General features: G+C 45.2%; 1 protein-coding gene across 1 annotated transcript; it reads right to left on the minus strand.

Moving 5' to 3' along the window:
* Positions 1–860: 860 nt before the first annotated feature.
* Positions 861–12,399, minus strand: SAP30L (SAP30 like). The gene is made up of 4 exons (XM_059860539.1): positions 11,987–12,399; positions 10,101–10,223; positions 8,378–8,476; positions 861–6,455 (listed from the first exon to the last, which is right to left on the minus strand). Exons 1-4 carry the CDS (start codon positions 12,170–12,172, stop codon positions 6,327–6,329), a joined length of 537 nt encoding a protein of 178 aa, XP_059716522.1. The 5' UTR covers positions 12,173–12,399; the 3' UTR covers positions 861–6,326.
* Between the last annotated feature and the right edge of the window lie 1,882 nt (positions 12,400–14,281).

Below are 14,281 nucleotides of genomic sequence, written 5' to 3' on the forward strand. Positions count from 1 at the left end.
ATCATCCTCCTCGGTGAGAACCCAAGTGTGTGAAATGCTACACTACAACCTCTTTCCTGGCTAAAAATCAAGGCTAAAAGCACAACTCAAACAGTGCCAGCAGAGCCTTTAAAAACACCATGACAGAGTTCAGATAAATACTCAAATTCCCATTTTTTTCACTTGCTTCCTCAGCGCAGAAAAAAAGTGAGGCACCTTTACTTGTAAGGCTGATGGTCAGGAGGAATATCAGAAAAAGAAATGAAACAAAGCATTTCATGGCAAAGGATCTTGAATGCTGGGATGGTCCATGTCATTACTGCTCTGGAGCAGTGCCCACCTTGTCAGCTGGGCATGCAGCTTTTACTCTGGACAACAGGAGCTACAAATCATGCATGAAACAAAGCCAAGGATGTGCCTGAGAAAGGAGTAGAAGCACAGGGCTGAACTAGACATAAAGAAGATTCAATAGGAAACATGAATCAAATGAGAAGCTGCACTTGACAGACTCTTCATGATACAGGAGGGGAGGAATTCCCATCACAGAAACACTCCCCAAAATGCAAGGGAATGTGGCTCTTCAACAGCTTCCATCTTTTTTGCAAGTTGTATTTTTGTTGAATTCAAAAGATTCCTTGAATTGCACCTGTGCAACCCACCTGGCTTTGTCAGAAAGTATCACCTGAGATTTCTACTGCAGGCTTGGCCTTCCCACTGAGCAGTGCCACTCTCTGCTCCATGTCTGCAGTGTTTTCAGCCCTAGGGAAAAGGCAGTGAATCTGAGAAGCCAGGCACAGAACATCCACACAAAGCAGAACTCCCTTGGCTCTGGAACCATCAGTGCTGAGGGCAGAAAGGCAAACAAGGGAATATGGGCCTGGTTGCTAGATAGATCATTTATTAAAGTGAAATTCAGAATTTTATCTTTGTCAGACAGTACAGAGTTAAAGTCTCATACACAGTGGAAGCAGGACATTTCCTACACCTCAGAGAAATGAGTTCTACAGTTTTTGCTATAAGTTACTAAGTTGCTTTGACAATACACAGCTATATTACACAGTTAAAAATACAAGGTGTCCAAAACATTTGGCATAAGATCAGCACAACACATGGAGGCAAGAAACAAAAGAGGGAACACAGTTTTCTCTCTCAGTAAGCCTGCCAAAAGACTCCAAACCATTCTGCAAGTTACCTGCTACCCACCTCTGCAGTAGCTGTGGAGCAGAGGGGTGGGTAGGACAGGAGTAAACCCAGCCCTGGTAAGGCTCAGGTGAGCCAGAGGCTCCTGGAGCCTGCTGATGCACAGGATGGCCTGCAGAGCTGCTTGCAAGGGAAGTTCAGGTTTAAAGCAGGAGCCTCCCCCTCTCTCCACACTTTGTTCAAGCATTTAGTTCATCCCAAACAGCTGTGTTCACAAGGAAGTCAAAAACAGGAGACCAGGGATAGCTGTGAAAAGTGCAAGGAGTATCTTACATCCTAACAGTTCATTTGCACTTTGAAAGTGGAAAATGAGAACTCCCTAACTTGATAAGCAAGACATGGTTAAAGGGCATCAGTGACACGAGGAGCGAGGCATCAATCACATTCCTTCACCTTTGGGACTCTTCTGTCCTTACTCTGCGCAGCACAATGACTCCTTTTGCAAGGGAGGCCACCTTGTATTACCCACATTTCTAAACTGTAGAGACAAAGTGACTCTAGTGCTCCAGGCAATCCAGGGATCTGCAAACTTAAACAAAGAGTCCCTCAGCAGACCCCTCCTCTCCCCTCCAACTGCAGTTCCTGCTGAAGATCTCCCATTGGTATTTACATTTGGCTCAACCAAAAGATGTAAAGTGCACAGCTCACCCTCCTCTCTCTCTCATAAAACATCCATCACAAGAGCTGACACAGAACTCATCTCCCTCCACGCTGCTGCTGCTGTGGAAGTGTGTTTTGTTCAGTCTCCCTGTGGGCCATGTCCTGCTTCATCCTCCCTGTGCCATCATGACCCATATGAAAACTCCCATTTTACTGTAGATTATTTCAGCTCTTGTGTTCAAAGCCCCTCTGAACCCAGCTTGCACTTTAGACTCACTTGAAATGCTGGGCTTGACATGTTCTGGTCAATTCTTGCACCCTGGGGTATCTAGTGGTTTACAGCCACATTTCTAAGGAAAACTGGGACACCAGAATACTGGAGAGAAGTGGTACAAAGCTCTGCTTTTCTCAGGCTGAGTATCTAAAGTGCCTGGCAAAAGAAATATTACTTTTTACTGCAATTGCTTACTTCAGGTTGATAAACAATAATCTTTCAGATTATGAAATTTTGAAAACTGCATTCTAACAGAGCCTCCTTGGATGTGTTTGCACTTTTCAGCCATCAGGCTGCTACTGACTTGAGTCTTTGCATGCTTCCAACTCCCCTGAGTTGAGCTCAAGCCAATAACTACCAGCAATGATTTCTTCTTCTTCCCTTGAAGTGAGCAGAGGGTCAGCATACAGGATGAAATTAACCCCAGAAGAGATGTTTCTGCATTATTTGGATTGCACACTAATGGCTTTGGATCTATTCAGAACTCTAATTAAGTTAATGGAACTCTGCAATGAGAATTGAGCTAGGCTATGGAATTGCATTAGGCTATATAATGGCTGGAGACCTTCAGAGACAATTCCTCTGCCCCAGGGTGAATGTCACCTATGCAGGCTTGTAAGAAATAAGCTTCCACTATTATAAATAGAAGATGACATCTGGTCATCCTCCATGCCCCCAAGGCTTGTGCTCCATGGTTCAAAGCTAGACAGAATTTAAGGCCCATCTGTGAAAAGCAAAATGCAAAAAAAATATCTTATCATACCAGCCAAAGCGATTTGGGTCTTACACCTTTCCAACAAGTCCCATCTAAAAGTGCTGAGAAAATGTCCCACCTCATGGCTTCACAAGTGTGAGGTTCAAACACATTTAATTTGACATTTAAAATAAAAAGTTGGAAAGTCTTTTTTTTGTTTGTTTTTACTTGGCATGCAGCATAAGGAATCGAACACACAGCACGGTATCGAACACAGCGACAATTGCATTGTTGCGTTTTCTGGTTATTAGACACTAAATGCTTTTCAAGAATCACAGGCACCCTGAACATGGATATTGCTACTGAATTGACATGTGGTTTCAGTTCATAGCACGGGAGCCAGCAAGTGGCTGACCCTTCCAACAAGACCATCAGCTTTCTGTTGCTCAAGGTGTTTTGCTCTAGCTAAGTTGAGAACAAGGTAATAAGGCATTTGCAAGGGGTTTATAAGGCCATGGGGTCTGACAGCCAAAGATTCTTCTGTTTCTTTGGTGTCTTGCCTCCAAGCTTTCCACCTTATAAACAACTGCTAATGGCTGGTAAACATCTCTTCATCATCACACTTCACTAAGAATTTTTTTCTTTTTTTTTCAAAAAAGTAGAATTGCTTTAGAAGTGAAACCAACAAGGATCACGTTTAACATCAATTGACTATTTCAGGAAAAAAAGAAAATATAAGTTTCCTGGATACCACCTCGGCACAAAAGCATTCCAGTGAATACACCTGAACAGATGGAACCTGCCACCATATTTCCTTGAAAAGAATCATTTTGCTGCTGGCTACTAAAACACCCCAACAGATTTATTTACTTTTAAAAATAAAACAAAATAAAATACAACCACCAAAAAAAAAAGTAAATCCCAAACAAACTACATTTTTACAGTTTTGGTCTAAAAATCACAGAATCACAGAATCAATAAGGTTGGAAAAGACCTCTGAGATCATCGAATCCAACCTATGACCAAACACCACCGTGTCCATTAGATCATGGCACCAAGTGCCAGTCTTTCCTTAAACACCTCCAGGGACAGTGACTCCACCACCTCCCTGGGTAGCCCACTCCCATATTTAATCACCCCTTCTGTGAAAAAATTTCTCCAAATGTCCAACCCCACCTTTCTGGTACAGCCTGAGGCAATTTCCCCTTGTCCTGTCCCTGGCTGCCTGGGAGAAGAGGCCAACCCCCACCTGGCTCCACCCTCCTGTCAGGGAGTTGTAGAGACTGAGAAGGTGCTCCCTGAACCTCCTCTTCTCCAGGCTGAGCAACCCCAGCTCCCTCAGCTATTCCTCACAGGATCTGTACTCCAGATCCTTCACCAGCTTTGTTTCTCTTCTCTGGACCTGCCCCAGCATCTCAATGTCCTTCCTGAATTCAGGGGACCAGAATTGAACACAGCACTTGAGGTGTGGCCTCACCAGTGCCCAGTGGAGGGGAAGAATCACTATGAGGCATAACCTTCTCAACTCAAAAACTCATTTTCCCTTGGTAGCATCCTCTGCTTACATGAGCACTTTGAAGGTTAACATGCAGTCAGAGAATGCACCCTTCTAACCATCTGTCCTGAATGAGAGAAGCCAGATCGTGTTGACTGATGTGGGAACTACTCCACCCTTTCAATAAGGAAAGGACCAGCAAAATAGCAAATTTTTAAACATTCATGAAATACTAACACAAGACATTCTCTCCTTGTTCCTTGAACCTCTCTCTTGTATGATGTTCTAAAAATCCATACAGAATTGAACAAGGAAATGCTGAAATAATCACACTTCCCAGATGTCACAATGAGACATGTACCATAACAAAGTATTTCTGCCTATGATACAGGACTTAAGACATGTTGAAGTTTGTTGAACATGTTTTTGGAGTATTAGCAAACAATTCAGAGTGGTGTGAATGACTTGCTTTAAACTGTGACTTCAATTTTAAAGAGACCCTGGGAGAGCTTTAACAAGAGCTTCACCTAAGTGAACCCCTCATGCCTTAAAAAACACAACGCAGTACTAAGCTTGGACCATGACCAGTGTGTTCAGCTCTTAAACAAAGCTTCATCCAGTTTTGAAATAATAAAATCTGCCATTTACAAAATGCTAGCTGAAGTTTTCTACTGTTCATTTCGTTGCTTAAGGCTTGTTAAGAATATCCTCTCTATGTGGAGTCTTGGCATCTTGTACCAGAATGGAGACACTGGTCAGGACAGCAAAGAAACAGAGCAGTGCTTTAAATCATGAGATCCCCTGAAGAGAATTTGAGGTCACTGGAGAACAGTCAGTCACGACCAACACTTTTAAAAGCTCCTTTTGCCAAAATAATCATTGAATTATCTGTAAGGACACCTTGGCTTTAAAAAAAATCAGGGTGATCTCCTCCTACAGTGCCCTACCAGGGAGCAAAGCATGCCACCCTCACTCACACAGCTCTCATGAAAGCACATGTAATGTTCATGAAAGGCAAATGCTTGGATGCTTCTTGCCCATTGCAAAGGGAAATGAAATGTATCATGAAATCTCCAGTCAGATCACTGCCCTGGTTACGGTGCCTCACCCATCAATCTGCTTTATACAAAACAGAGCCCCTGAATGCACACAGCAGTTTTGTGACACCTGCTAAAGCTTCAGTATAAAATGCACATCACTTGTGACCGATACTGACCTGACACAGAAATGAAGAGACTGATGTCTCAAGCCATTGTTTCACCTACCATCACTGAAGTATGCATAATCAATTAAATAAGCAGTTCTAAAAACATGATCAGACGCAGTAAATAGGTTGTGTTTGCCTTAATACCACATTCAGAGAAATGCAGAAATTTTTAAATGCTTACAGAAAATTTAATTAGTGAGTTCTTAAAAGAAATTAGAAAAGACACTGCAGAGAGTTGGTTGGCATCTGTGTCGGATGGGGTCAGAAGGAAAAAAATGGCAAAAAAACCCCCATCAATTTCAGACCGGTCAAGTAGCATTCACTGGAGTAGATCTGGTGAGCTGGAGCATTTGCAGAAGTTTGGGACTTGAAGCACTGACTCAAGGCAAGACAAAGCATGTGTAGGTGAGCAGCAAGCTTCAGACAAACTTCTGACCCATGCACCTTGATCATGAATTTTATCTCTGATGCTCTTCCAGTCCTGTACCAAGACAAACTGCATGGTGGTTTGTGATGCAGCCTGAATTCAGTGAAAAAAAATCCATCTGGCATTTGAATTGCACTGAGATGTAGATTTCCAGAAATGGTTTAAAACACCAAGTTGACAAACTCCACAGTTCTACAGATTTATTTGGTTTCCCCATTATCCTCATTTCTTTATTCCAATATGACTTTGAAATGAGGGGAAGAAGTCTTCGGAAACATGCTGGGCACATGTTTTCAAATACTCCTCATAAGAATGTCTATATTTTTTTCTGTCATCCAGACACTGCATTTAAAAAAAATTTACAATATACTTCAACAGTTTTTATAAACCTAAAATGCACAATACCACATGTTCCTTCAAGGTCTCTCTTATTCCAATCCTTGTTAATCTTCAATCGAGTTGTTTGCTGCCTTCTGATTTCTGGTCCAGCCTGCTCTTGTTGTTTTTCACCATGTAGATGAAATATGCAAGTGTCTCCTTCTCATTCACTGGAATATTCCTGAAATGACGACTGACAGTCTAGAAGGACAACAGGTAAAGAGACAGAAACGCTGGCATTAAAAACTAGAAATAATCAGAACAGGGTTTCTCCTCACTTTCCAAAAACGATTTTATGGCCACTGAGCACATTATCCTTTGAGTGAAACATGCACCAATTCCAACTGTCAGTCCTCATTTACCTCCCTCTCTCTTTACAGCTGGAATGTGTGTATGAACACAGCATAGCCTTGCTATGTCAGCAGGATTTGCAGCCAACCTACAAGAGGAATTTGGAAGCCAGAATGTCCTCCTGCCAAAGCAGCACAGCTTCTCCTCAGCAACATTTTGTGCTGAGATTATTTGGCAAGTGAGTCTTCCCTGCACCTCCATGCTTTGAAGGAGAGTGTCAGAAACACTGCAGCACCTTGCTGTGTGAACCAGGTGGAGCAAAGTTTTATCCAAAAAGATTTCCTCTGCACTCTTAAGTTTTCACTGAAAGGAACCTCAGGGAATTTGCAATGGGAGTGTAAGGGGTTGCCCTGAAACATTAGCTGCTTTTTCCTCAGAAAGTGAACGTAGAAAACATGTCGGAGCTGGACAAGATCTGCTCCTCACATAGAAGAATCTCTTTTTTTGGTATCCAACACATCTCTAGAACAGGATTCTGATGCAGGCTGAGCAATAAGTCACTCCAAGGAGATTTATGGAAGCTTGTGTTTCCCTTACAGTGAGATAGCATGAGGAGTGAAAGAGCCTTAGGCAGCAGTGATTCAAGCATGGGAGCTGGATGAGGATCCTGCATAGAGTCAAAGCTGCTCAGGCTTCACAGGAAATCTGGAAACTGTGTGACAGCTTTAAGTTAGGCTCCCTTTATTTTCTGCCTGCACAGTAATTGATCTTTTCTTTCCTCTTGGGTACATTCATGGTAAATTCCTTAAGCAGGCAGTCCTTCATGGCAGGAGGCAGCTGACAGACATGAATTGGTTAGTTAAAATATGACAAATCAGGACTACTAATGAGGAACAACCCCACCCTACTTTGTTCAACTTACTCCTACATGCCCTATACTACACATTCTCTATATTCTATATATTCACTCCCTGGATGACTTTGAAAGCGAGGAAGACAGTGTCTTGCTGACTTTTTTGGTCTGTCAGGTTTTTGTTCTTTAAATCAAAAGTAAAAGCAAACCAGACAATTTTAGGCAGACAGTTGTGAAAGCCACAACTTACAAAATCAACCTCAGTACTAATCAGTAACTACTGCAGGTTTTTCAAGTTTAAAGAAGATTTTTTCCACAGCACGGCTTCAGCTCAAGTCAGGAGAGAGAGTAGAGCAGAAGCACAGCAAGCACAACTTGCCCAAATACCAGAGAGATACAGAGAGTTCTTTCTGAACAAATAGCCCATATGGTGAGAAAGCAGCAGAGGCCCTTAAGAAAAAAGCCTTTTATAACACAGAATTGTCAGGACAAGGGAGGGAAATGAAGAATCTGAATCCACGGATAGTGATGCTGCCTTTAATAATAACCAATTCCAACAAGTTCAAGTGCCTGTGAGGAAAGAAAAACTAACAGGAGCACTTAGGGAGGCAATGAGTGGGTTAAGTCTGAGTTTCAGCTGAGCAGCCATCCCCAGATAACACCCAAAAACTGGATCCTGTTTCTGTTCCCTAAAGGGCACCTACTGGGACTATGAAAAAGGTGGGAAAGGAAGCAGAGACAAGCAAGTTACTAAAACAGGCTTTGAACAGCCACTGTCTGCATTCCAAGCCTGTCCCAGGTGAAAGCAAGCAGGCAGCTTTCTGCTGGCATCATTCCCTGAAACCTTCCAGTGGGCACTTGGTCTGTACCAGTCCCACCTGAGTCCCACAGGTGTTAATGCCCACAAAACATGCCCTTGAACAGAGGAGATAAAAAGTTTTCTTGCAACAGAGATAACACCACTGCTGTCCTCACTTACTTCTGCAAGCTGAGCCTTGTTGAGTCCAGGCCTAGTTTGCAATTTATAATGTCTCTTGTAACGTCGCAGGGTGTTCACTTGGAGCTGGAACAAGTCAACCTGGAAGTGATAAAGAGAAGAGGGCATGAGCACTACCTTTAGCTTCTATGAGTAGTTATTTTATCTAAAAATATCTAAAAATAACTACTTCTTCCTCAACAGGACCTCTCCTTGCTTGCATTCAGCACCACACTGGCTTGTCTTACTGACAAACCTAAGTATATTTTGTATTTGTTAATGCTAAAGGACCAAAATAGCCTCAGGGAAATAGAAATTTTTGTTCTGGTTCACATGCTGTCAACAGAATTGCTGACCAATTTCTGCTCTCAATTACACCTCTGCAACCTCCAAGCAAAGGGGAACCTTTTGTTCCCACAAGGTTTAAAAAGCTCACACATGAAATAACAATTTAGCAGGCACTGAACAAATGGCTTGTGACATAAAACAGAGTACAGAGATGGAATGAAATTCAAATACTTAAATAGGAAGTGCAGAGTTTAGAAGCAAAGGGGGTGGTGGCAAGGTTACAGCAGGGAAGATGAAGATCATGTGGGAAATGCCAAGTTTCAAAGACAAAAGGAATCTCTGCTGAAAACTGAGAGGGAAATGACATTAAAACTGACATGGTGCAGAGTTCCCAGTTCAGCTGGGTGATGTGCAACCATCAGGTTTCAGTCACCAAATACTCTGTGTGCTCTACAGCACCAACATTTTTAGATGCCGACTGGGTCTTCAGCAATCACCCTGGCAACTACTGCAAAGCTTGAACAGGAAAGTTTTGATGGAGAAGCTTGTAGAATGGAAACATGAACAGTGATAAAAAAAGGTCAGGTTATCTTAAAAAAAAAACATACCAAAAACTTGCTACTCTTTCAACACCTCCACACAAGAGGTGTGTGCACCAGCTTTACACTAAGACACAGCTTTGCTGGCAAAATGACTCTTGGTGGCTTTTTTTTTTTCTTTCAGAAATAAACAGCTTTTTACCAATAGGGTTGGTATTTCCAGCAGAGGGCTCTGCTGACTGTGGCCATGCTCTGCTTCTCTGAACATCACCTCTGCACCACTTTTGCCATGTCAACACTACCAGAAACATCACTGAAGCAAGTGCAGCACGCAGTGGCACAGAGAAAAGATTATTCTAGAGTTCTCTATCACAGAAAACTTCCCCCAGGCCTATCTCCTGAAAATAAAAATGTGTCACAAACTATTTAAAGGTAGATTTAAATAGTGCTAAAAAATACCATATATGCAAATATCTGGAGCAGCTTAGTATCTCTGGGTATCAAACATCCAATCAAAGAGAGTGACCTACTGAATACTGTAGTGTATTTTCAAAATTATGCATACTAGATAACAAGGAATTATGTTGGGGCATCAGACACCACCAAAAATAAATTATTTTTAGCCTTAAAAAATAGTATAAAATACAATTTTAACTGTATCTACATGAAGTTACCTTATCATGCCTCTTTTTATAGAAAACTTTACATGGGCAAAGAACTCATAAGGGAATGAAGAAAATTAGGACACTACATGTTAGAAAAAACTCTTCCTGGAAAGTGAAAGTAACTCCACAGCAGCTTCAATGGCCTTGCAATTTAAAATATTTATATTTTCTGAAATATGAGAATATCCAAGTGAAACTTCAAGATGCTAAGAAGGGCTAAAGCAGCCCACGAACCTCTGGAACATCCGTGTCATGCTCAGGAGAGTCACCTCCATCATCGCTCGTCTTCCTCTTCCTTTTGTTCCGAACACTTTGAATGAAGTTCTTGTGAAAATCACAAATATACAGATGTCTCACCTGAGAACCAGAAGTGGTGAAAAAGCAATCAAAAAAGATACTGTGAAACAGCATCCAAGAGCAGTCACTTCAACACCAGCGTCAGGTGCATCCCTCAAGACTGGCGTGACCGACTGACATCAAGGAATTTCTAATCTCACATCCCAGCCCTGATATCACACTCTTTATTCAGAGATAACTCACCTTACAAAGACTAAAGGCAAAGAAAACAAAGAACTCAAGCTCCAGCTGAATTGAACCTCTGGGGATAATATATTTCTTTTTTATGGCTGCAATCATATGTCAGGAAAAAAATGGGTGCTTGTCTGGAGGAAGTACATTTATTTCAGGACTTACTAGCAGGTAGCTACCAAAAATGTATTATTCTATTCCATTCTTGTGAACTCTCTGGCTTGAATAGTACAGAAGATTATTAAGGCAAGTGTTTCAAAACCTTGACCAATAAAACTTGGCCTGATCATCTCAACTAAAACAAACAGATCAAATGCAGAATAGCCTCCTTCCTAATGCTTGTTCAGAAATGGAATCTCCCTTTTAACAAATATAATCTCACTAAAGTTAGTAAAACAAAGGACTTCAAATGATCAAAATTATTTGGTACCTGTAATATAGGCAAAATATCTTCAGATAACACAGGCACCCTACATCCAAAATCACTCCATGCAGCCTGCTTTACACTTTCCCTTTGTTCTTACTGCATTAGTCTCATTTCCCCTTTTTGTTTCTAAAGCCTGGCATCTGTCAACAAAGACTCATTTCTAAAATGCAAGAAATTACTACACCACTAGACAAATCTGCTGAGAACTACAACTGGGAGAAATGTTCTATTTTTTAAGAACATGTTTCAAACTGAGTCACTTTTCCCGTGACACGATGCATTTTGGCTGTGCAGAAGGGACCCAACCAACTGGGGGAGCTGCCAAACAGATTGACTCAAAACTTCACCTTTTTTTTTTTTTTTTTTTTTTTTTTGCTTCTGCTTTGTTTTCAGCGGTTTTGATCTTTACAGATCAGGCGAAAAAAAGCGTGCAGAGCTGAATTCCGTTAACGAAGTCACTTCTGAGAAATTCCTTCTGTGATCTGCTCTGCTCTGCCTATTTCTCTGCTGGGCAAATAAATCTCGAGCTGACAGCTGTCAATGTCATTAGGCAGGAAACCGGGCTGTTCTGTGTGCGAATAAACCCTGCTGAAGAGGCAGCACATCTCACTGCCAGCTCGGTCTTTAACCTGCTTCACCACAACACCAATTCTTACCAATTAAAGAAGTAACGTCAGTGCCGCCTGACTGAAGCAGCAACCACAGCGCTGTTTTCACCTGACAGCACCAGCCTCTCCAACCCGAGACCGCAATGGGAACAGCACTCCCGCCTCCGAAGCACTGACAGCTCGCTCCTTTGCTTCCCCGCACACCACTCGCCTCTCAAACACGGCGTTTAGTGTTTTACCTACATTATGCTTCAGCAGACGGGCAGAGCCACAGGGAAAAGCCGGTTCTGCACCCGGGGAACAACCGGGTCCACCCAGGCACGTCCTTCCCTTTCCCCAGCGCTGAGGACAGGCAGACGCGGTCCGGAGGAACCGTGTGTGCCGCACGCAGCCCCGCAGCGCCAGCGCGAACCCCCCCGGCCGCCCGGGAGCTCAACTCGCCGGGCGGATCCGCATCTCCCCGGAGGCACCGCAGTGCGGTGGCGGCTGGGGCCGGCCCGGCCGCCCCTCCGGGGGACTCGGCAGCGCCCGGCAGCTCCGGCCGAGGCCGCACTCACACTTTTGTCGATGTCCAGCTTCAGCTTCTTCTGCGAGATGCTCTTCTGGATCCTCTTGCTGAAGGACGCGTTGCCGGCGGGGCGCACGCAGCGGTCCCCGTCGTCGATGAGGCAGCAGCTCTGGCCGTAAAAGGGGGCGGCGGGCGGCCCATCCCGGCTGTCCTCCTCGGTGCTGAACCCATTCATCGCCCACCTGCCCGCCCCTCACCCCGCGCGGGGAGCCGACAACCGGGGGACCAACCGGGGGACGAGCCGCCGTCACTACCGCGCCCTCGGGGGGACCCCGCCGCCTCCGCGGGGGCCCCCCACTACGGCAGGCGAGGGGACCCCCCCCCTCCGCCGTCGCCGCTCAGCGCTGCCCGCGGGGTCGGGCCGGGCCGGGCCCCCCAAGCGCCGCCGCCCGCGGGGAGCCGGGACCGCGCAGCGCTCGCACACACAAAACCGCCTCCCCGGCCGCGGAAGTCCCGCCCCCGGCCCGCAGGCGCGGCTCTGATTAGCCCGCGCGGCTGGAGAGGCGGGGCGCCCCGCGCCGCTCCGAGCACCGATTGGCCGCAGGAGCTGTCCGTCCGCCGCAGCCGCCCGGCCCCCGCAGCCGGAAGGTCGCCGTGAGGGGCGCGCGGAGGGAGCGGCGGCTCGGCCCCCCCCGGCCGGCCGGCGCTGAGGGGACCCGGCCGCTCCCCGCGCTGCTCGGCAGGTGCCGGGCTGGTACCGCCCGGAGGAGGAGGGAGGCGTTCCGGCCCCGCCGGCCTTCGGGCTTCCCCTGCTGCCGAGACGCGCACGGGACGTCCGCATGCAGCCGCGGGACCGCGGGTTCCTGCAGCCGCCTGCGGCTGTACCGGCACCGCTCCTGTGCCAGACCCGAACCCGTAACAGGTCTGGAGCTGCGGCTCCCACCCGGCCCTCGTATAAAACTCGGGTCGGCACAGCCACAAATGCCCGTTCTTGGGTCATCACCCAGGCTGGAGTTCCTGGCTGAAATGTAATTTTTTATGTTATAAGAAATACAATATTTCTTTTTTTTTCTGCTTCCCCCCCCCCCCCCCCCCCCCGCGGTCACAAGGCAGGGTTAGTGAAAAGATGGGACGTGGAGAAGTGCTTCTCCAAGCAATGTGACTTTAAACCTCGCATCTTTTTTCATCTTCAAAAAAAAAAACAAACCAAAAAAACAAAAAAACCACCCCCCCCAAAAAAAATCAAAAAAGAACCCCCAAAAAACGACAAAAAAATCTCATCCCAACCCCAAATCTCCCCAAAAATAAAAAAGGGGAGAAAAAAGGAGGCAAAGCGGAGGGTGGCAGGGAAAGAATGAAATTCCTTCTGATTTGTGAAGAGAAGATGTAACTTCTGGAAATGCTGTGACTTCTGAAATACCAGACAGCAAATGCTGTTGCCATAGGTTCCTGAGCAGCTCTAAAAGGAAAAGAATTCCATCTTCCTGAAGAAAGGACTTTCTGCTCAGATAGAAGAAAGGCTTTATGGACTAAAATGACTTCAAAGCCTGAAATCCTGCACATGGAACAATGTGAGTTAGCACTGGGTGACCTGTACTGAATCACAAGAAATACCTTCGCAAGAAGAGACTCCTTAAAGCCCTTGGTCATCGGCTCAGGGTGCTCCACACAGCAACACTGGCAACCAGTTCTGCATGCTCTGCACAAGACAACTGAGAAAAGCCAAAATCTGTATTTTCCAAGCATTCCTTAGAATACCAAACAAGCCTCAGAATAGATCTGGAGGGCAGAGACTTCATACTCCTCAACAGTCCCGCCTCTTGTCTTGCTTTTACTGCGGGTGCCCTCGGGCAATTGGTAATTTCTCTTTGTGCATGTGACCAGCAGAGAACCACAGTGCACCCTCTTGGGGCCACGCTCCCTCGGAGCCGGCCGTTCTCACGGGCAGCTGGTGGAAACAAATGGCTTCACCCACAGAGCAAACAAGCAGTTAGTAAAGAGCAAAGAGATCTAAAACAGTAAAACACTACGGCTTATAAAAAGCCCCAGACAAAACTGATTGAAATCTGCCTGCCTGAAGTAATATCCTCCTGGCAAAGCCATGCAGATATTCCCTTGTTTGGGGGAAAGGGAAAACACCAAGAGGCTGACAGAGATCTCAGAGCTGCTGATAACACGCCTTCTGGCTTTATCTTAACATTACCAATAAAAATCAAATGGCTGGCTGAGGAAATCTTGCAGAAGGATTATCTTGACACTCAGGAAGCTAAACCCACAGACTGTAGGGACAGATGATAATAACAGCAAGCAAGGAGATAAAGGGGAACAAGCAGAACTTCTTCCT

The sequence above is a fragment of the Haemorhous mexicanus genome, chromosome 15, assembly GCF_027477595.1.
Source record: "Haemorhous mexicanus isolate bHaeMex1 chromosome 15, bHaeMex1.pri, whole genome shotgun sequence".
In the NCBI taxonomy this organism is placed as follows: Eukaryota; Metazoa; Chordata; class Aves; order Passeriformes; family Fringillidae; genus Haemorhous; species Haemorhous mexicanus.

Bases quoted from the DNA above. Each gene is read 5' to 3' on its own strand.
- SAP30L (XM_059860539.1), bottom strand. From the start codon at position 12,172: ATGAATGGGTTCAGCACCGAGGAGGACAGCCGGGATGGGCCGCCCGCC. The intron at 10,224-11,986 runs GTGAGTGCGGCC...TCTGGTTCTCAG, and splicing joins AGCTGGACATCGACAAAAGT to GTGAGACATCTGTATATTTG. The intron at 8,477-10,100 runs GTTCGTGGGCTG...TATCACTTCCAG, and splicing joins ATGACACGGATGTTCCAGAG to GTTGACTTGTTCCAGCTCCA.